At 39.8% G+C, this 23273-nt stretch overlaps 1 protein-coding gene across 1 annotated transcript; it reads right to left on the minus strand.

Annotated features, from left to right (window-relative positions):
- Window positions 1-921: 921 nt before the first annotated feature.
- On the minus strand, window positions 922-22314 carry PDILT (protein disulfide isomerase-like, testis expressed). The gene is made up of 11 exons (XM_010003230.1): window positions 22116-22314; window positions 15788-15994; window positions 12816-12949; window positions 10740-10877; window positions 9924-10034; window positions 8865-8990; window positions 7674-7871; window positions 6268-6388; window positions 5088-5269; window positions 2484-2573; window positions 922-993 (listed from the first exon to the last, which is right to left on the minus strand). The coding sequence occupies exons 1-11, from the start codon at window positions 22312-22314 to the stop codon at window positions 922-924; spliced, it is 1578 nt and encodes a 525-aa protein (XP_010001532.1).
- Between the last annotated feature and the right edge of the window lie 959 nt (window positions 22315-23273).

Raw genomic sequence — 23273 nt, forward strand, 5'->3', positions numbered from 1 at the left:
TTCTTCACTGCAGTAATTAATTATCCTTTCATTCAAATGGATGTTTCTTCTTTTTTTTAAGTTTTCACCTTTTTTCCTCTGCTTACAGAGAAAAGTAAATTATTACTAAGTTGGGAATTAAGACTCTGGAAATCTGCTTTTGAAATGAAATATGAATGAATTATCTTCCTGCTCTAACTGTGTAAGAAAGGTTTTAAATTTTCAGAATTATTTCTGCTTTATCTGGCCCCTGCAGGAAGAAATTACTATTGCCCAACAGTTTCACCAGTTGCACTTTTATAATGAGTGGGATGATTAGGGGACCTAATTTAACTAAAATTTGACTCATACCTTCGACTTTCTGCATTAGGTGTGATATTTTTCTTATTGGAATTAACTTATATCTTAATTTCTGCATTCTCTAATACTTGATAATAAAAAAAATCACAAACTGCCCCTTGGTGCCTCTTTTGGCATAGCCCCTAGATTCCATTACTTCTTTTGAAGATCACCATAGAAGTTCTCTTTGCAATGTTGGTCCCATCCTTCTGGGAGCAGTTGATCTCCCTTGAAAACAATAGGGCTATTCTAGGATAAATTGGAAAGCAACAGGTTGCAAACCTTTTGCAGATTTTGTTCAGAAAGAAGAGTTTTATACCTTGATGTGTTTGCCATTGGAACTTATACCTTTCTGAGTGAGAGCACTTTTATTGATAGTAAAGGCATTATTTAAGCAAAATTGACAATATTTTAAAAACCCATGACAACTGATCCCAGTATAGCTAGAGTTAAATTGGATTCAGAACAGAGGTTATACAGGAGCCTACTGAATTCTTTTATTTTTTGATACAGGTCTCTGTTCACTTGAGATTTATTCTTCCAGTGAGTTCCTTCTGGGAAGGATTTTCCACAATCTTCAGAATTTGTTCTTTCTCTGTACTGTTAAAGTTCTTCCTTCTCTGTTATTACAGTCTCTTTTTGGCTGAGATCCTCTTTGATTCCTCCCAAAGGATCCTTTTAAAAAAGCAAACACAAGAGCAAAGCTGCTTATTACTGATATTCACAAAGATAATTGCTCTAGTAACTCTTTACTCCCAAACAAATGTTTAAGATTATATGAAATGCAGATTTTTGTCTTTGCAACCAAGGAACTTTAGAGGTTGTTAGTAAGGTCAGAAGTAGTGCTGCTGTTGCAGAAATGTGTTTTGCTTTGAAACCTTTTCACCAGTTATGGCAAAGTTTCTTGTGAAAGTTTAATAAGAACTGGGAAAACTGTGTTAGGTAACTTGACAGGCATAAGAGAGTCTGTTCTAGGCAATCTCAAAATAAACTGCCTTCTTATTTATCTTGTTTGTGAATGCCCTCAGGTGAGGGTGAAGGGTTATTCCAGCAGGGGATTTCATACCAAGCACTGTACTGCAAATGGTCTAATACTACAGTCTTCTTGGAAAATGTGGTGCATGTCAGGTAAGGATGGAGGGTGTGAACAGGTGAACAAATGCCAATTACTTACCCCTTTTGCTTCACAGAGCATGTTTTTTAATTGTGTTTCATAAACTGGCTTTTTTTTACTTACACTTTAATGTGAAATAAAGCAAATCAAAGCCTCTGGTGGAAATAAGACTGAAAACTCAAAATTGTTTCTCCACCAATGGACAGTTTCCCTACTAGTTGAAAAGGGTGCTAATGATAAATATTGCTATCTTGTGGATCTACTTCAATTCCAGGCAGAATGGGCCCATGATTCAAATACTGGGTGGACCGTGTCTCCATCTATATGTCTGGGTTTTTTTCTGTTGCTTGAAACTGTGTGGAGCTTGATCACAGTGTTCACTTCCAGTGTGCCGTTTACAGTGGAGTGTCTGGGATTAAATAACAGGCTGATCTGGGACAGCTAATGCTCATCTGGTGTGATACACAGTGGAGGAGAAAGAGTTGAGGAATCAGACTATAATCATAACCAGATTGCCAAGAAAGGGGCAATCTCTTGGCTCTTGGTTGTGCCCTTGCTTTATAAAGAAGAGAAGCTGCACTGAACGAAGCTGGATGAGGTGAGCAGTGAATATTGGAATTACTCCAGCTATAGCTGAAATTAACAGCTAGGGTTTCTTTTTTTCACCTAAAATCCTGACTAAGTTTTGCTTCCACCTGCCAAGGTGCAGGTTCCTTTCTGCCATGGAGTATTCACTACCAGAGTGTTAATACAGTGACTCAGTGATAACATGAGCAGTGAGAGAAGAGGGGTTTTGTGTGATGAAAACAAGGATGTATGTGGGTGTGTGCCTGCCAAGCAGTGATATATGACTGCAGCTAGTGTAGCCATGCCAAGCTAGTGAGCTTGAAAACAACTAAGAACTGGTAAGAGCTGCCCAGTTATTGATAGGAGCAGTGGCTGAAGCCCATATGTGTGGCTGTGCTACAGCCAGTTCAGGTATGCCAGTACAAGGTGGGAACGTGCCTTGGACTGCACAGCAGATCAGTCAGTGTCTGGATCAAATGCCTACCCTCTCTCCTGGTTCCATGTTGGCCTTGATTTGTTCTTCTAAGAATTCAGCAAATGCCTCCAAGGTATGCTCCCCATCATAGGCCACCTCCTGAAAAGAGTTTTAAGTATTTAACTCCATACACAAAATGCTGGAAATGACAGCATAATCAGCTGGAGGATTTCAATTCTTAGGACTGACCCAACTCTAAACCTTCTTCTCAGTTTAGAAAGCGTGGGCAGTGGCACAGCAGGTTCCAACATGATCTGAAACACAAGTGTAAGTTTGAAATAGATGTATAGCCCTAAGAAGAAAAGGAGTTGTATAAAAACTATAACCATTATTATATACTAACAGCCCTGGATCCTGCCAACTACTGACCAGTGTCCTTTCTGTGTTTAACAATAAACAATTTGCAAAGTATTTTGGAGAGCAGAGTCTTTAAGTGTCTATCTGTAATGCTTACAGCTCTCTAAAGATTTTGATGGTGATTAAAATTTTGAAAAAGCTTTGAAAGACACAATCCAGAAGTACCAGCTGTTGCACAGCTTGAAAGAACAGGAGGAGGGTGAGCAGTCACGTTAATATTCTTATACTTCACCTTAAGTTGAGAGTTTACTGAGGATTTTCCTCTGAGGAAGCTTATTGGAATAAGCACTTTCAGTTTAGAGCTTTCAAATTCTCTGAGGATGTCTAGGCACCATCCTGTATTTTAAAGATCTCTCCTAATGCCTTTGCTCTCTGGAAATATAAAAGGATCTTGCACAAGTCTTTTAACATGAAATTGTAGAAGATTGTGTACATGACATTGGAAATTGTTTGCTCATACCTGAGTATATTTAGAAATAGGCAGATACCTATTCTCACTTAAGTTCACTCCCATTGAGACCAATAGTGCTAAGTTACTTTATACTAGTTACTAGTAGGTCTGTTTTGAGTTTGAAGGACTGACAATGAAACACCTCAATTTTCTGATGAATTCACTAAAGGTTTACACAGGTTTGATATTTACATTCAGTAAGGTATTCTCTTATACTAAAAAGTGAAGCCTTGAACTTATTTTACGTTTGCGTAAATGTATTTTACGTTTACTTATTTTACATTAAGTTTCTTGAGAAAGATTATTTGATTCTTCAGAGGCGATTAACATTCTCAGACAGGTCTTGATTTTTATATGCTCTGATGATGGCTGGAACAGTAATTTCTTAGAGCCTGAAGACCTGTAAAGCCAGAGAAGCAGCTTTGTATCCTGTGCTCTGACTTTCGTTGACTTCTAGATAAGGGCAAGTATATGTGGGAGGGTTCCCAGTCTAACTGCTGCTTGGGTAGGAAATGACCGAGAGCTGTTGCTGGGACTTTGCATTAACTGCTTGAGTGTGTTGTGGATCAGTTATGATTGCAGTGAGTAAAGATGTCTGTGACCAGCTGTACATTTAGTGTCATAAGAAAGAAGGCCAGAACACTTAGGTCTGCAAGATCTGAGATATCTGCAGGACACCTGTACCTGTAGTCAAGTACAAGTTAAAATGTCTGAAGTTGAATGAACTAGTATAAAAACATGGTGTGCAAGAAAGAACTTGATGTCAAATACTGTTTATTTCAGGGTATTTGTATGTATGACACAACCCCTTAATAGTTACTGAAAGTTGTTACCAATACATTTTTTATGAACTGACATTTATTATGAGCATTTAATGGGCTTCTGTGTTTTTGCATGAAGACCAAATACTATGTGAGCATGCAGGACTGCAGTTCAGTTCATTAGAAGCTGTGCATGCACATCCAAGAGGAAAATCTCTCCCTCTAAGATTAAATGAGGACATGGGCAAATGTCTTAGAATTTAATTTCAGTTTGGAACTAAGAAGAAAAATGAAAAGCTTAGTAATGTCTTGATTATAACTGTATCTTAGAATTATTTTTTTTCTTCAGACATACTTTCTTTTTAATTAGATTATCTGTATAGCTGGAGAAATATAACTCTTCAGTATTTTTCTTTGCTTTCTCTTTCAGCAGCCTTTTCTGATTATTGTGTAACATAGCTGATGGCAGCGTATCGTAAAGATCATTACTCTTGATAACAAATTTTTATGGCAAATTGAGGCTGTCATACTGGAATGAAGTAAAATTACTGGCATAAGTGTATAGAAGAAAGGTTTTTTTGGGTTTGGGTTTTGTTAAAATGTAGAGGATATAATAAGAGTAGTACCAGCATTTTAGAGGCTGTAGTCATAACCTGCTCCAGAAACAACTGGCTTAGGGTAGTTCTGTGACAGTGCACCTCTTGTCATGCTTTGAAGTAAAAAGGCACTGCAATGATGTCTGCAGGTTCACTCTGATTTGGGACTGTTGCTGAAACGCAACAGGCAGATTGGAGGTTGTTAAACAGCAAAGTGTAAGGGTGTAGTGACTTTTAGGTCCAAGTCAGTAAATGATGCATGGGCTCTTGCCACAGCCTCACACATAGGAGAAGACAGTAAATGGGTTTCTCCTCTAATTCAGGTTCTTGACAGCAATTAATCCAATGTTGCTTAAGGAACTCCTTTCTCACCACAAGACACACACACACACAAAATCCCACTCAGTGTGCAGCTGTGTCTCCACATTCTTTGCTGACAACTTCTCACCTGGTAACCTGGTCCAGCAGGGAAGAGTCTGAAGAATGGATAACGACCTAATCCAACAGACAGGATATCATTTGCTGTGACATCTATCTTTGCAATGATTATGTCTTTGTGACTTTCGTATTGCTCTCCTAGCTTATCCCAGATTTGCAGGAGTTTTCTGCAGTCATAGGACCAAGGGGCATCTGCAAATTTAAAAAAAAAAAGTAGAAAGATGCAGCCCGGCAGAAGAGCATATGCTGGTGCAATCACTAGGACCCATTTAGCCCTTAAATTTAACAGGGTTTTGGATTTCAGTTGTTGTCAGTCTCTACTTGAAACCATTCACCCTGAATGAATTTTATGAGTTTTCATGTAGTGATAACTAGTTGTTCACTAAGGCATTTCTGATGATAGTGCTGCTTTAGCTCTGTTTAGCCTTTCATTACTTTAACAAACACACTGTCTTTGTGATTTGACTTGGCAGGAGAGGAGTGCCAGATAACCAACGCAACCCAAGTAAGTCTTACATCATCCCCATCATGAAAGACTTACCAGAAGCACAGAGTGCTTTCTGCATATTAAAATTAACTGTGTTCATAAAATATGCTACATTTACATTGAAAGGAGGAGTTTGAGGTTGATAGTTCAGTGCTTTACCAAAGTAACTAAGGCACAAAGTAATCCCTGCTTGCTGGTACAGGGATAGGACAGTGGTTCCTTGCTGAGAAGACTCAAGCAGGAAAGCCACTTCCTTTGCCGACAAGAGGAAAATAAGGGGTTACAATTTGCTAAACCACAAATCCTGTCTGGAATGTAATCTTAGAACATTATAACAAACCTCACTTAACTCTCAGTCCTTGGAAGACAGCCTGTCTCACACTGTACAATGTTCCACTGTACAGCATGATGTTCTAGTGTCTTTTTGCCTTTCAACACTGAGATTTGATACAGCCTAGAGAAATATGTACTTAAGGGATCCAGTGTTACTCAGTGCAGCCCTAAGTCAGCAAAGGTATTACAGAGTTTCCATGGATGTGATACAAATTTTTCTTCAATGCTTTCATCAAACAACCAAAATTCATTAAGCTCAGCTTCTGCAGAGTGAAAAATTAGTTTGGTATTTAAGCAGGAGCTTTCATTTTTCATTTCCAATTTATCATGTTAAAGCAACTTAAAATCTGCATCCAACAATAACACTTACAAAACATAACAAACACAGTTGTGGTCTTATTGAAGACAATCCTGTTGAAATTCTTCCCAACAAGCACTTTGACAGGCATCTTCTCCCAGTCCTCCGGAATTTCTTCACTGGGGAGATGTAGCTAAGCAGAAACAGAAACACTGCTGTGAAAGTGCAGGGAGCATTTAGAAGCTGTACTCCAGCTCAAGGTAACATGAGACCAATGGGACCTTTCTCTACCTAGTGTGCACTGTTACTATATGTTATTTTTTACATCTGCATCCTAGCCAGCCTCCTGCTACCACCTTCTTTCCCTTCAGTGGGGAGCTGGGGTCTTGCACTTCTTCATTCATGGTGGTCAGAATTACTTCTCCCTCTGTTCAACACAGACCCCATTGTAGATTGTCTGAAAATCACCTTTGGGAACACATTTGCATTCGTTGTCCTGAAATCTTGTTGCCCAGTGTTCAGAAGCTAGACTCCTGAAAAGCTTACCTCTTGTGGGCTCTCAAAAGTGGTGTAAAACATGGAAGAAAGTGTGCATTCCCTGCTTAAATCTCTGCCTTCATCACCAGACACAATCTCCTTCCATTTACAGTACCTTAGCTGGGAATTTCTTTTCTTTTTTTCAATGTAGCAGTAGAAAAGCACACATTGTCTATGGAGGCTGTACCTTAGTGGGAGTGTGCCACTCAAGCAGGTCTTGGAGAACAAGAGGGAATATCCCCACCTCTTCTGTCCTGCTCCCCTACAAACATTGAGATTGAGAACTACAACTTAAATCTCTTAAATTCCGCCAGATGTCAGACTGACTACTTAGTCTTTTCTCCTCATGATGGGAACAGAAATAAATCACCCTTAAGAGCACTGAATAAGCAAAACATTTTAATGTATTTTTCACATGAGGGTGGAAGATGAACCCTCATATACTGTATTTGCCATCAGGAATGATCCCCCCAGTGAAAATTCATGCTGCTAAAATCACAACAAATACCAAATCTAGCTTTAGTCTATCAGTTTTCTATTTACTGAACTTCTCTGTAGCCTCAAAATCAGTTGCAACCATTTTTTGCATCTTTCCCAACTGAGGCAGTGAAATATCTCCATTGTAGTATTGGAAAGATTGAGACTTTAGGCAGTTTTTAAACTGCTGAACATACATCAGCTGAAATAAACAAAAATATTAGGCCATAAATGACTTACCCAGTTCTTACCTAGGAGGACTGGAGAACTTTGCAGTCTACTGCAGTTGTTAAATACAGAGGAATGCTCTGTCAACAACTGCAGATAAAAGCATCAGAGCAAGAGTAAATTGATAAACTGGTGATCCAAGCCACACACTGTTGTAATTTAAAAAGGGATGTTTTGCAAATCTTTTAGTGTTGTAGCTGGTGTATAAAGCAGTATTTCATTAGTAATGGACATACCTTTGCTTTTCCATTTAGGTAGCTGTGGCAAAATTCTTTGAGGTTCTCCACAGTCACCTCATCTGCAGGCATTTTATACTTCGCATCACTTGTCAGATTTAGGATTCTCACAGCGGGAACATCAACCTCCGTGATGCGAAAATACTCAAAAACTCGTCCATTTTTTGTTTCATTAGTATTCACCAAGACAAACATGATCTGATAACAAAGAGAGAGTCATGCATCTGGAGAGTCATGCACCTTCTAACTTTAGTTTAGCTATTTTAGATAAATGGACCATCGAGCCTGGCAGTCTTTTAACCTCAAAGGCGAGGGATTGTGTAGAGCCATATTTTGGTCCCAGCTGAACAACCAGCTGCTCTGTGAGCTTTATCTTACCTTGATCCTAGTTAGAAATAAATGCTAAAGCAGCCAGAAGGGGAATGGAGCTTTTGTCCACAGAGCTCTGTCTTTTTGTGGTGGTTTGCTGTCATCCATTTTAGTAACAGTTCTAAATTACCCCTTAAAGCTCTTGCTGCTCTTTCTAATAAATCTGAACAGGGCAAAAGAGCTGAAACACCTGCTATCTGTATGTGTTTATCAATACTAATGTGTGATATTTTATTACAAGATGACTTACCAATCTTCAGTGTCTCATATGTTTGGAGCAGGAGTAGCACCACAGTGATGGACAATGGAGAACTGAAATATTTCTGGGCATGATTATCTATACCTGTTTTTATACACGCAAGCACGTGTGCTGCAAGCAAGGCTATGCAGATGCCATGCAGTATTTTGCAGGTTTTGTAGCTAGTTCCAGCTCTTGGTTCAGGCAATACCCTGAGATCCTCATGGCATTTCCTGGTGGTGGCAGAAATTGCCAGAACCTTGCTAAAAATATCTTTAGTTGGAAGTTGCTCAAAAAAAGTCATATCTGTAGAATTAGAAAGAGGTTTATTTAGAGCAGGTGGGATTAGTGTTGGTTTATGGGGTCTTTGAGTTTTAAAGAACCATTTTCAAATTAAGTTTAATTTTCAGCTTGGTTCTTTAAATTAAAATAAAATGTTACTGAAACTATTTTAAGATTGTTTGGTACACTTATAAAATGAACTGACAGTGGTGTCAATTTACCAGTAATATTGGCAAGTGTTTTTCCATTGACCTGGGGTCATTGGTAGTCATATTTGCAAAGCAGGATTCAGTGTTACAAACCTTTCCTCTAAATTCCGCAGCAGCAGACTTGTAGTTTTCATAAATCACATTGAATGTCTCTGAGTTCATTGGGGTGAACAGCACGATGTGATTTTCAACAGGGATATCAAAAATCTTCACAGATGTCTGGGAAACAAAATACTCAACATCTGTTCCACTCTTTGCAGGCAGAACAATGAATCAGAGGCTCAGAGTATCAGTATCATTCAGTTTTGCTATTTCAAATTTTACTTTCAAGACTCAGTTCCAAATAATTTCTGTAACTGTTGGATTTTTTCATTGTTTGAAAGAAGATAGTGAGAAGAATCAGCAACTGCTGAGTGTTTTCTCAGTTCCAGGAAATCCCTCATAGTTATTCATAGATTTTTACAGTCAGAAGGGACTGCTACAATCTTCTAGTCTGACCTGCATAACACACACTGAAGAATGTGCTGAAGATAAAAGGCAATGTTACCCAGAGGCCCAACTGCAGCTGCTGCAGGAGTTTGACCTGATTGGGGTACTTCTTTCACTTCTAGTTGTTATCAGCAGCTTACATCTCTTCCCCTGCGCAGGGTTGCCCCTTTTCTCATGCCACGCCATGATTAGAGGCAATGGGGTGTCCCTCAGGCAAGCAGGTACTTCTATGTCTTTCTTTTCCTACCTGCACTATCAACAGTTACTGCTGGTTTCTGTCTTCCTTGTCTTGGCCCAGAAGACCTGGTTACTGCATGGAAGTGGAAAGGTTGGAGCCAGGATAGGGACCAACCTTCCAGCCTCCCACCCCAACTGTTTTGCTGCACAGATGTTTGCATGTTGAGGCAAATTGATGGTTTGGCCACCCATTCTCTGTCTCCGCTAAGAAACAACATCTTGGCACAGGGAAGCATCGTTTGGTCTGGATTAGAACAAGAGCTGCCTGTTGGGTTCTGCTGGTGTTTCTAGATGTGCTTAGGGCTGAATCAAACAAGTTCTCAAACACTAAGGTGCAGAGTAGCTACCTAGGTCTCTTTCTGCATGTATTCTTGTCTTTCCTGTCATTCTCCTGTGACTTTTGTTAATACAGTGAAACACACATACCTCAAGATTATATTCAGTGACCAAATCCAATGTAAAAGTTTTGATTAGCCTTGTTAGATCCAGCTTGTTCTGTCTGCCATCTTCAAGTATTTCATTATGCACAGGTTTTCCCTTGGACAAATAGTGAAGTTTGTGAGGTTGTTGGCCTTATCAATAGGAGCAGACTCTGTCTTTAAAATGTTGTTCTCAGCCTTGTCATTTTATGATCCTCAGTAACTGAAATTCTGTATCTTGTAAAGTAAATGTCACAGGTAGATTACTGAACAAGATTGTAGCTAAAATTCACAGTACAGCTGACAGTTTTAGTTTGTTCAGTAATCTGAACATTCTGAAAGAACTTTTCTGTATCTGTACACTCTATCTGTGACATATGCCCACTCAGTATGTCCTTGGTCTGACTACTTCATAGCCTTGAAGTTGGTGCTACTTCTGTGTAGTTTTGTTCTTATTGTTGGGCACTTCTTCTGTTGTGGATTAGAAGAAAAGGAAGATTTCTGACCAAAAACAATACAAAGGTCAACGTCTGTGAAACCCACTGAACCTGGCAGCATGTGTTGAGTTGGAAAACAGCTTTTTTTTCTAGATCCTTAACAATAAATTAGGAGATTGAATGTAGGCAGCGAGATTGAATGTATCAGTTGTCCAAAGGTGCTGTTTGTCTCTTGCTCCTCTGTAAATATAACTCTGTGTGTGTGTTAAACTGTTTTAATTTCAAATAGGAAGTATTTTAACCTGTAAAATTCCCAAACTGCTTTTCTGTAGCTCAGAGCTGCCCCAGCAGTCCCTGCACATTGCCTGCCAAGCTTGCATTCCTACCTTCTCAAAGACAACCAGGGTGTTCTTGTGGATGCCATAGTTAGCACAGACGTCCTTGCTGGCTGTCATCCCAAAAGGCATCTCAGGCACATCTCTTGCTGTCTCACTGAAAACTTCCATACTGTCATCGTCAAGTTCCTAGTCCCAGAAAGAGTATGTATTAAGACTGTGTCCTGCATCCAGCTAGGATGTGTAGGAGTGAGAGCTAGAGATGAGGCAGGCCCCTAAGGGCTTGTGAGGCAGAGACAAGAGTTTAATTGTAAAGTGGTTAGAGCTTGCCATGATTACGTCTGAGGGAGACCTTCCCAATAGGGAAGATCCTGGGAGTGCTGTGACACCACTAGCATATTCACCTTTCCAGCTAGTGTATGGTCCCCTATGTCCTGCCTGTGTTAATCTCATCTGCCCTGCACTCCCCTGATGTTTCTACACTCTGCAAATACTTGTGCAGGTGTGGAAGGATCATGCCAACAGCTGGTCCTCTGCTGCAGCTTGTCTGCACAGCTGGCAAAATGCAATGGGTTAGAGAGGAGGGCTCTTGGCTTGCAAGAGGACCTGACTGATGTGTTTGGTGCTGTGACTGAGTGCTCTTCAAAGCAGGGACCTTGACTCTTACAGCTGTCACTGTGCTGTCCACCCACAAACTAATAGTAAATAACCATGATAAAAGGCAACAGCACTTCCAGATTGGGTTTAATCAGACAATTATTTCATGCTAGATGAATCGTAATTTGTATGCTGAGACCTCCCAACACATCCTGGCACTCACATTTGTGAGCAATCTGTGACTAATAGAAGGTCAAATACAGCTCTTTATTTACTTGGGCATTATTTTGTTGGCATCCACCCGTTACATTTCTGACGTGCTCTAGCTCGTGCTTATCTATTGTCATTTCAGCCTCCGAGTGAAATCATGGAGTGCAGTCAAACACATCTGCAGGCAGTAGCTGCCATCAGCAGGGTTCAGGGGACTCTCCAGCACCACTGTTACAGCAAGGGCTTCTCAGTCTGGACCAGCACTGGAAAACTGCCTTCCTTCATAAATGGCTGCAAGCAGATTGCTGTGCAGCAAAATTCTGGGCACTCTGAGCATTTTCACATTTTGTCCTATTACGTTATTTGTGTTCACCAGCTCTGTTACTATGGGGCATTTTGGGAATGAATCCTGTTTTCCACATCAATAAAGCCTGGACTACCCACTGTAGGTAGCACATTTGGGACCTTATCAGTTCAGATACGAGTGTAGGCACTGTGCTTTTAACTGGGCAGAATAATACCAGAATAAAAGTCTCTGTAGTGAGAGAAAATCCTTGATTGAAGGTTCAGATTTTAAGGACACAGTGAAAAAGCAGGAAAAACCTATTACTATTTTACTGACTTGTGATTTCATACCTTGACAGCTGAAATTTCTTTTCCACTATTTCACTATTGTTCTGTATCATTCAGCCCCAAATCCTAAGAACCATATTCAGCTCTGGAAACAGGTAGGAATTTGCATGAGAAAGGACTACATGAGTTGGATCTTATACAGTGTAATATTTTATGACTTCCTGTCTATGCAGATTTCTTATCTGACAGGAGCTAAACCCCCTGTTAGCATGATATTCATGGAGCTGTGCAGCCTCTCTGAGTTTCACTGACATTGTTTAAATCATCAAGTGGAAAGATGGAGAAAAGGCACTCCAGTATATTAGACAATATTTACTGCTTTTTTAATGGATTGCAACAGGAAGGGAACATTTCTTCACCAAAACCGCCTGCAACAATTCATGTCTGTGATTTTACACTGTTTGCATAGAAATACAGTGATCAGGTAACCCTGGAGTTTTAGATCAGTGGTAGGTCTCTGTGCCTGGGAAAAGTGCTGTGGTGTGAGTTGTTCTTATCCTTGCCTGGGTTGCTTATCTTGAAGTGTAAAAATGTAGATGGAAACAAAGTTTTTTTAAAAATGCAAAGAAAACTGAGGGCCTGTTTGTTTTTTTTTCATGTGAGTTCTAGGTCTTTTGTATTTGAGAGATTTGGTGGCCACAGCAGACAGTCGGGACAGAAACCAGCCTTAGTTTTCCAGTAAATTACCTTAAAAAAGCCAATCACTGCCAGATCATCAGCATGAATGATGGCTTCAGCCTGCTCGATAGAGTTGATTAAAATAGTGCTAGGTCCTGTTCTTCTCTTTACCCATGTAATAAAGGCTGAAGCCTGTCTGACTCCTGTGGACGGAAAAGAGAGTTAGAATGAATAACAAATTTCTGTGCAATCAAGATAGAGGCAGTGGAGGTGCAAGAGGATGCTGAATAAAAATGGACTTCTTAGGATTGAGGTCCAAGCTCACTCAAAGCAGATATGGGGCATCCAAATTCAGCCTCAGGTTCTACCCACTAGATAAACTTACTGACTCTAGAGTATGAATCAGTTCTATGTTCTCTGAGACCTCTGCAAATGGCTGTATGTCCAATTAGCTGCTTAATCACAGATGGAGAATTGAGATGAGGAAATTTAGACAAGTAGAAAACCTGCTCTGGAAGATTTCATGTATCCCAAAATCACATCAAGCTATAAAGAGCTATCGACCCGAGTTTTAATCCAAAATGGCTTCAAACCAATTGCAGATTTTATTGAACTGTCTGTTCAATTAAATTAGGTGTCAAAATTGTTCCTTTGGTGCTGCAGAAGGGATCTGATAGGCACAGAGACATGTTAAAACTCCTCCATGGTGCTGCAGCTTCACTTTTCATTTCAGATATAAGAAAAAAAACTGAAGTGGCAAACTTGTCCTTTTGTTCTGGATTGTTCCATCTTTTGGGTTCCAAATTACTGCTGCCTGTTTCACTGAGTTTACAGTCAATCTGTTTATTTAGTAGATTCTCTTCAAGCTTTTAGGAGTTTTACAAATCTCGAGTCTCTTTAAAAAATATATCTTTTCTAACTGTCATCTTTTCTGAGGAATTAGAACCACTAATCAAGGCTGAGGAGGTGAAAATCTCAGCTGTAAAATAGCCCTTTCATCTCTGTGGGTATGACATCTTAGTTGGACCAGAGCAAGAGTCCAGCAAAAGGTTAATGAAAATTATATATAAAAAAGTCTGTATGGTGTGAAGTGCTAGAGTCAAGATGTACAGTACAAGTGGGTTATCAAAGATGCAAGTCCTGGTACTGTGCATTTTAGCAATATGACAAGATCAAAATTGAGTCAGACCATTTTACTGCCATCAAGTCATTTTGAAGCAGGCTGCAGTGCAACTAGTTTAAAATACTATTATTTTTTTTTAAGGTGAAGCAGGCAGATGTCTGCTCAGGAGTGCACAGGCTGCAGAGAAAAGCACAGAGCAGTATCTAGTGGCCACACAGTGCTTGACTTCTGCTGTCTAAATACGGATTTGAGCTCTTGGAGTTTATGTCAGTGACAGAACCCCTCAGCATGTTTTCCATGTGGTTAATCTTTCTATCAGGTTGTTATGAACAGCTTGTGCAGCTTTTTTATACTGGCCAAGTTCTGTCCTTGGAGTTGTAAATGGTGATTGTACAAAACCTAATATTTGGCTTTCATGCTATGTCCATTGCCAGGACAACCATTCAAAAATCCCATCTTCCATAAAACACTTAATTTATTGTTTTAAGTGAGGTCTGCAATGTCTTTTGTGGTATGAAATATGCCAAGTTCTGTATGAGAAGTCACTGGGTGGTCACTGTGCATTTTCAGTTGCCAGTTCTCAGTGGTTGATGGGTGAGATTTTACTGGTTGTACATAAGCATTTATCAAGTCAACAAAATATAACTTAACTCATTATTGGTGGTACATGTTGGTGGTACATGTTCTCTGAACAGTTGATGCTATATTCCACAAACCACAGAGCAGAAGCCAGTTCCCTAACTTCTGGAGATTTGCTGGTCTCTCATACATAGCAGCTCTCTGCTGAAGGGTGACCATGTGTGTGCTGTGTTACGATACTCGTATTCACTAGTTCTCATTAGTGTAGCTGTCAAATAGGTTTACCAGTTTAAAAGGTTTTCTTGTCAATGCTACAGATTGAGACAGAGACTGAAGGTAGGTGTTTTCACTCTCATGTATGAGCACCTCTAATAAAGGTTTAGTATGGAAAATCACACTTCCAGTGGCAGAAGCTGCTGTTTGCACAAGTCTAGATGATGGGAACTTGGTGAGAAAACTCAGTAACAAGGAAAAGCAAGTTACTAAAATTACTGAAGACCAGCTTGCAGCAGCAGCAGCTCAGCACTTAAAGAAGTCAGAACACTCAGTTGTGTACAGGCACAGCGGGCAAACTTTTAGGTCCTTTTTTTTGTTGTTGGTTGTACTAAACTTGCGAATCAACTGTATCTGCTTAGAGTACACTAGCAGACACTTGGCCAAGTAATGCAATTTTTGTCAACTCTGAAATTTCATCATTTTAGACAAAAGAAAAAATTAAATATCTTTTATGCATATATGTTCAGTGAGAGAAAAATTCTAACAAGGCCTGGATTTCTTAGGATTGCTCTAGTCATTCCCATTCCAATATTGTTGTCTTTGCTTAATAACTTTCCATCAAAGATTTCAAATTATTCCATGTTTTTTCTGAGCCACATATGAGCTCCCTCTGATGGCTGATTTGCAAATTTCTTTTCCTTTGTTCAGGAAATGTATCTGTATACTTAGTGTCAACTTAGTGAATTGACAATTTATTGTTGGATGCACAGAGTATTGTTCCTTCTGTAGGCGTGCTACCCATGGGAATTGCAGTGAACTAGAAGTGCAAGTGAAGCAGGTTTGGGACCTGGTGTAGCTCATTTATTTATGCTTGTTGTAGTAAATGAGAGTAAGTAGTCTTGCTGGGGTGATTCTCTGTAGTTGCTGGAATTAAGTGAATTTGGCTGTGTGAACTAAACATACATTTCAGCTACACACCTGGAAGGTGAATTCAAATCCGAGTTCTTGTATTGGTAAAGGCATAATAATATGTTTTAAACCCTAGGCAAAACCATTTTGCTACCTTGCATATTCTTTATCTGAGCATATCTTTATCGTTATCTTAGTGCATAAGACAGTTTACCTTTGCAGTCTATGGGATCTTCCCTCCTGCCATCCACAAAAAATTTCACAGTAGGAAACTCACGAATATTAAATTCTTTTCTCAAGTCATGTTGGTGTGTGACATCAATTTTGCCAAATTGGATTCTTGGGGCTTCTTTTTTAAGCTGTCGTGCAGCCTCAGCAAACTCTTCAGACAAATTCTGAGATGACTGAGATAAAGAAACATCTGGAAAGGATCAGCCAAAAGAGAATGGGTTACACAGGCTGAGCATGAAGCTTTCTAATGCAGGTTGTGTCATGTAGTAGCTGGAAGGGTTGAATAAGATCTTTTATGACTCAGAAATAACTGACAAAATATCTTTACTTTTTACTTTGTGTTGATGCTGATTGTTCACCACTCAACATGTCCTCGGATCAATCACAGTGAAAAACTAGTAGGATTGCAATGGTTCTCTGCTGGGAAGAAATTTTGTGGAATTTAAAAGTTATTTGACTGACTGACTGACTATGCTGGGTAAGAATTAAAGGGAGGTCAAGGGTAGAGTTAACTGTTATTCACATTAGGACTCTTTGATAAGATACCTTTTCTTTAAGCACTTCACTGAGGCAAAGCTTTGTAATGCAAAAGGCACTTTTCCAGATAAGATATGGGGCAAGGAAGTAGAGCAACAGAAAATGGTCTTTTAGAGACTAGCAGCATATTTCTACATGCCATGCTGTGTTACCAGCCCTTCTCTAGTTCAAGTGTTGTGTGTTTGGAGGAGGGGGAAAGATCTTCCTAATCTGGGCCCTGAAGTTATATTAACATGAAAAGTAGTCCCACATTTGCTCTGTATTTAAGAGCTGAAGACGTGGAGCCTTTACAGTATTGCAACTTGGGTTGAAAAGAAAATCCATTTAACTTTCCGTTGATAAAATTGAGATATGCTATCTTTTTAGATTTATTCTATCAGAGCAAAACGTTTTTCTTTAGATTCTGCACAACAAATCTTTCATTTTTTAAATGTACTTTTCAAATAGGAACAGATGAAAAACATCCTGTTCACCTTGGTTTCATACATTTGTGTGTGTATGTGTATATACACATGTTCAGATCTATACTTACACAGGCACACACACACGTGCCAAAGCATAAATCTGACAAAATTACAAGTGCACTTCTCTACAACCTACCTGGTGAAGACATTGCCCAACATAATTATAACCAAAAAATGAATGAAGACTTCTGAATGAGCTCTAAGAAATGAAAAATAAAACCACTAATCTAGCTCAGTGCTGAGTTAAATTCCTTGTGTTATTCATCCTTACCCTTTCTCAGAATCCCAGCCATCAATATTTTTCTTCCACCTAAATGCCACAGCAAGGTGTAGCATTAAATAATGTTATTTTCTCAAAATAATGACCTGATAGGCCCTTTCAGATTCTTCCACATGTAAACCCTTCTTGGCTTAGGCTTACAGAAACTCTGGCACTGGAACAGCTGCTCCACCTGCTGACACGACAAAGGGGGTCCTTGTCAGTATAAAAAAACTTGGTGTTTGTTAGGGGGACACTCAGATACCATCATCATGAATAGAAGGTACTTCTCTAACTAAAACCATAAATGAGCCTTAAGACATCAGTCCAAAGCAATCTGTTTTAATTGCCTGTAAAATTAGTTTCGTCAAATACATTTATTTTGATTTTTAGAGAGATTTGACCCTAACGTCCTTTTCCTTAATTATAAAAAGGGTCTTATGAGGCTTTTTACCAGCAAGTTTGTAATGTGTTACAAACACAGGACATAAGAAATTGGAGTTGTATCTGCAGTTGTATCTCAGTACGCTTCATACGTGTCTGCAGAAAAGCATGGTGTCTATTAGAAGCTCCAGCACATGTCTACTCTATGAAGATGTTGCTGCTTCTAGGGACAGTGTGCATTGAGCCTTGATGAAGTACCTTTGCTTAAAATGATGTAGATATTGGGGGAGGGGGGGTGTTAGGATCAATTTTTCTATTAAATATTTAAATTCCAAACAGATATTTCAAGAATGCTCTCTTATTGCTGAATGACCTGAATAGGCAGAGTTGCACTTAACTAGTAGTGTAACTAGCATGGTTAGATAATGAGAATTGGTAGAGTTGTTGGCTACTGGCTGGAGCTGGGAATAGTGCGAAATTCATCACATAAGGAGTAATCACTGCACTAAGAGACCTGGCAAAATCTGAATACCATTAACCTGATAACTGAGAAAGTTCAGCAAGTGAACAGCCTTTTTCATCAGATAGGTAAAAACCGTTTCCTTGACTACCCAGAAAGCCTGTGGAAATACCCATCGTGCACCTTTCCCCTGCTTTCCTGAGTGATTAGACTCCTCTTCAGCTTTCCATCAATTCCTTTTCATTCCGCTCATTCTGTTTCCCTCCCAGGTGCTTTATTTTTCAGGGCACTTGAGTGTTGCAGAAAATCATCACTGCTTTTGTTTGGAGTCTTTTCTGGAGTTTTGTTTTGCTTCCTCTGTTTCAGGTTCTTATTCACACTGATTGTTTGAGGCATTGGGGTGAGGAAGTAGCTGCTGAGGCTAAAGTAGCACCACAGGTTCCATACCTGAGGAGAGCTGAGTGCCAGCAGAGCAGAAGGGCAGACACAGTTGAGAGGTAATAGAGTTGGTGGCAGCATCAGCAGGGAAGACATGTGTGGGTGATGGGATGCCTGTGTAAATCAGTGTGCTGTACCACAGCTGCCAGAAGTGAGAGGCCCTTCAAAGGTTGTCAGCTCAGGAACAGCACTGTATTGACAATGGGAGAATGTCTTCAATATCAGTAGTTTTATTTGGGTCTTAAATTAAAAAAAAGGAAAATTTAAGGTATTGTTGAGATTTATTTTTTTATCCTTGTTGGTGTTTTTGACCTGTCTTTTGGAAGTATCACTGAATTCTCTCCCACCCTCTGTCATTGCGGTTTTGTGAAATGTCATTTTCAAAACAGATGGGAACCTCTCCAAAGGAGCATCTTAACAGATTGCCACCACTGTTTGAGGGTTCTGAGGACTGTTGTTGCACAGAGAAATATGGAACAGTTGCAAATTTCTGTGAAAACCATTGTGATGACAAATTTGGAAAGGTTTATGAAGGGCTTTTGAAGAAAATTTAAATAGGAGTTGTGTGTTACCGTGTTGAGACAGTTGCTGTCCTTAGGAAAACTTGAGTTAGCTATTACTTCAGCTGGTCACAGTTTGCAGCGGTGTGCAGCAGTGCTGGTCATGTTTGTTTTTGTAAGTGCACAGAGTTAGCCCTCCCTGTGGTGAGGATTTTTGTTACGGTGCTTGGGAATTTTTGGTGTGGTGTTTTTTCTTCAAAGCAGCAATATTCTGCAATGAAAGTTAACACAGGGACTTACACTTAACCTAATGTAAATAGGAAAACTCTTCCATGTAGGCAGCACTGGTATAAGATCTACCTTATGCTGGTGTCAAATGCTCTATATTCCCTGTGCTCTTAGGCATTTGAGTAACATTGAGCTCAGTTTAACATGGATGAGGAGATGCCACAGGCTGCAGAAGAAGAGCCCTTTCAGGAGAGCTTTGAGATCAGGTGCTCCCAGGGCCCACAGAGCACATGTAGTTCAGCTGGGCAGGCAGCAGGGGTGGCATCCACAGGAGAGCAGGCACGTTGTTGTGTGCTGCTCAACAGCGCTTTCAAACATTGTTCCAGTGCCTCTCCTAAAAACCAAAGAGAAGCTGGAATCTCTGTTTTGTATATCATTCTGCTGCCCCTTCAGGTACTTTCTTGTTGCAAAACTCAGCTGGAACAAGGGCAGAAGAGTGCCCTGGCTCGTTACTCTGTTTCCATGCTGGGTACTTGCCCTGTGTACTTTGCTCAGCTCACAGAGTAGCCTGATACTGTGTGGCAGAAAGCCAGGCTGTTTTTTTATAGTAGAAGAAGGCAGACCTGGGACACAGCGAGGGTGGAATTGAAGGGCATTAGGAGGACTTGGGAAGAACTTGGCCAGAAGATATGAAAGCAGGCCTCTCCTGATAAGTATTGTGGGATTGGTAAGTAGATAATGGTATTACTAAGGAAAACGTTGAGGTTTTTACATAATCAATAATCATAAGGTGGATCCTAGAGCTTTGAATCAAATTTGGAGCTCAGACTTCCCCATGTTGGTACAGCAAGAGAATAAATCCCACTTTCTGGGAAGTATGGGATTCCTTCCTGTTCTCTGACGTGTCTCTGTGGTTGAGAATGGGTCAAGAAAAGAAAGGTTTCACATTTTGTGTTCGTTCTGGATTTCTGAAGCTAATTCCTGGCTGCTCCACAGATTTCCTGTGTGATCTGGGGAATATTGCTTTGTCTCTCATCATCTAAGTTCCCTTAATAGTTCCATGTTAACACAGACTATTTATTTAAAAAGCCTGTTTTAAGGAGTACGTCATAAAATACTAGGGCTTTATAGCCTTTCTTTGCAGGTGCATGTGTATGTCCCATCTTTAGTCTCTTTGTCCTGTGACAATGCAAATTATTATGGCAAATGAACCAGCTGGTTTAGCATTGTGGACTCAGGCTTCCTACATCCTGGAGCAGTGCCTTGCTGCAGGGTAGCTTTTCAGTGCCCCAAAGGCATGTCTCCCAAGGGAGCTATTGAGACTGAGGCCAGTGATTTCCAGTTAATTTATCTGAGCTGTAGAGCTTGTCACTCTCATGAGTGGTTTCATAATTCTCTACAGGGACTGTAGATGCTTTTATGGTTTGTGGGGGAAAATGCAGTCCATGATTTTTCAGTAATCTCTTCAGGTAGACATGGTAACCTTGAATCCCAACTAGAAGGCAGTGAGGATCACTGGAGAAGATGTGGTTGGGGAGCAGTGTTTCAACTCTGACTTGTGGAAGATGTGGCATATAATGGAAGAGTGTGTTTGTCCTTCCCTTCCAGAGAATGCCAGTTGTGGGGCTGGTGGGAGATCAGATAATTTTTCTGACAAATTAGTTTTTTCCCAAAGTAATGCATCTTCAGGGAGATCAGAGGAGTTCAGAACTGCAGATTGAATTTGGCAAATAGCTTTATACTCTCTACAGTTAAAAATAAAATTGTGCTGAATTTCAGCACTTTAAAAAGTGTTTAAGTCTTAGACATTAAGATTTCAAGACATAAAATGAGTGTTCTGAAAAATTTAAAAATATTTAAAGTTTCCTGACATTGTTTCAGGATTAATGAAATGCTTGATATGATCCAAACGTATTTTAGTTTAATCAATCTGTTAGTGTATTTTAGTTTTTGTTGTTAGAAAAATATAAGTGTTTTCACTGTAGAGTGGCCTACACTCCTACTACCTATTATCAGATTTGGTAGTGAGGCAAAAGAAACTGTTGCATGCATTTCTGCAAAGTTAGGATGTTGCCTTAATTTTAAATATCCTTTCCAAATACAGAATAGATTGGGTTTTTTTCTTGTTCCTGTCTCTAATGCTCACCTCTAAAGGAGAGCGAGTTAGCAACATGTTGGTATAATTCAAGGCTAAGTGGATGTGTGTTCAGTGAGTATAGCACAGTGTGGAGCAAGTTCAAGCCCAAGCAAGAGACACTAAGCTTTTGCTGTCATGCAGATTGAAAAGTTTCTGCTACCAGCAAGCTGCTAGGAAATACAGCTCCATGTTTATACAGAGGGAAATTATTCAGCGTCTGAACTTCTAGATGGGTAACATCATGAGAGTATACCATTTGGCTTTTGTGATTTATTTTCTCTAAGGGTCAGGTGGCCAGACCTTCTAACAAAGTTAGTTACTTAAAAGGTCCCAATGTTTTTCTCCCCGTGAGGAATCAACATGAACGTAATAGAAAAACCACCAACCAGGCTCTGCCTAACCAAGTGCTGATTTCAGTGTAGTTCCTTATAATGAAATTACAGGCACCAAAATATTGTAAAAAGTCATTCCCTGAAGCCCAAATTCTCACAGAGGAGAGATGCCATCTGGCAAAAACCTCATAAAAAACACTGATGAAAATGTAAGATAGAGAAAATCCCTCTCTGATTCTTTTTTTTTTTTTTTTCATATCTAGAGTTTCACCCATCACTGTTGTGAAACACTTTTGCAAAATTAGGCAGTGGAAGCACAGAATGCCAACTGAACTCTGTGTGAGGACCCAGCTGACTATCAGTATCTGAAGTAGCAGACTGGTATTTAACCACACCAAAAAGGAATTAATTACAGTAGTCATGGTCAGAACTAGATACATGGAGAAAAAAAACAAACTACCAAGGAGTACTGAAAGACAAAGCAACAGTAAAAGGAGTATACCTAAGTACCCCAGCATCAGTCATGCTCTGCAGAGCCGTCAGGGTAAGAGACAGTGGAAATTGATACTCACAGAACTCCACCAGCAGGTACTTAGTTTCCTTCAGTGCTCTGTCAAAGTTGCTCTTTTTCAGCAAGAGTACGTTGTTCTCCTTTTTTATTTTGGGAATTTTGGGTTTCTTTGACTTTGTTTCACTTGGGCTTATGCTGTCTGCTGCCAGAAAGGCTGTGAGAAACAGTAATAGCAGAAAGAAAAACACATGATTCTTCATCTTCCCCTGTCTTTTATCCAGTTATTGAGACAGAAAGAAGAAAAGGAGCATGAGGCAGCAGGGTTTGTTGCCTAAATGGTTGATTGGCCAAACTAAGAGGCTGATAAGGCTGATAACAGAGTCTAGCACCAGCGGAGACAACTGCACCTTTCCATGGGATGATTAATGTAGTTCATTACTTCCCCATCTTTAGCAGTGTTTAGGAGAAAAAAATAATAAAATATCTGTGTGGAAGGTGAGTTTACTCTTTCTGTAAATAATCAGAACCCTGGGGGGAAGGTGAGAGAGCACAGGAGGAAACACTTGCCTGTGGAAGCAGCAGTAGATTCACAGTGCACTTCTCTAGTTAGGCAGCTTACTCTTGTCACCAGTACCCAGTGCAGAGCTACAGGCAAAACATTAGGTGAGGAACCTGGGAAAGTATTTGATGGCTGCTCTTCTGCTTAGTATTTGTTTGTCTGTTGCACTTACAGAGCTACTTTTTATGGATCTGATTCAGAGCATGCTGTAGTCAGGGAAAAACTCATTACACTGCAGATGTAATTTTAACATCTGTATTTCTTCAGTACCCTGTCTGTGAGGTTCCCATCTCTGCTTAAGTGCCCAGTTGTAGCTCAGGTAATATACTACCTTGTGGGTTAAACCAGAGGATTTTGCCTTTGATTTTCAGTGTTGCCTATTAAACAAGAAGATTGTGGCTCAAAAAGTTTTAAAAGCAAAAATTCCACACCACACCCCCATATTGAATGAGGGGAAAACTCCCTTAGATTTAAGGTAGTGGGTAGATTAAGGACTTAATTACACTCAAAACTAGTTTATCAGAAGATTCTGCATCTGTGAATAAAAATTCAGTTTTCTTGACTTCCAAGGTTGGGCTTTAAATAACTGCAGTGTCATCTATTCTGTTTCCTCCACATCTACCTGCATGTTGTGTAGGAAAGACTGGGAGAAACTGGAAG

This window comes from Chaetura pelagica, unplaced genomic scaffold, assembly GCF_000747805.2.
Source record: "Chaetura pelagica isolate M959 unplaced genomic scaffold, ChaPel_1.0 scaffold138, whole genome shotgun sequence".
NCBI classification, from domain to species: domain Eukaryota; kingdom Metazoa; phylum Chordata; class Aves; order Apodiformes; family Apodidae; genus Chaetura; species Chaetura pelagica.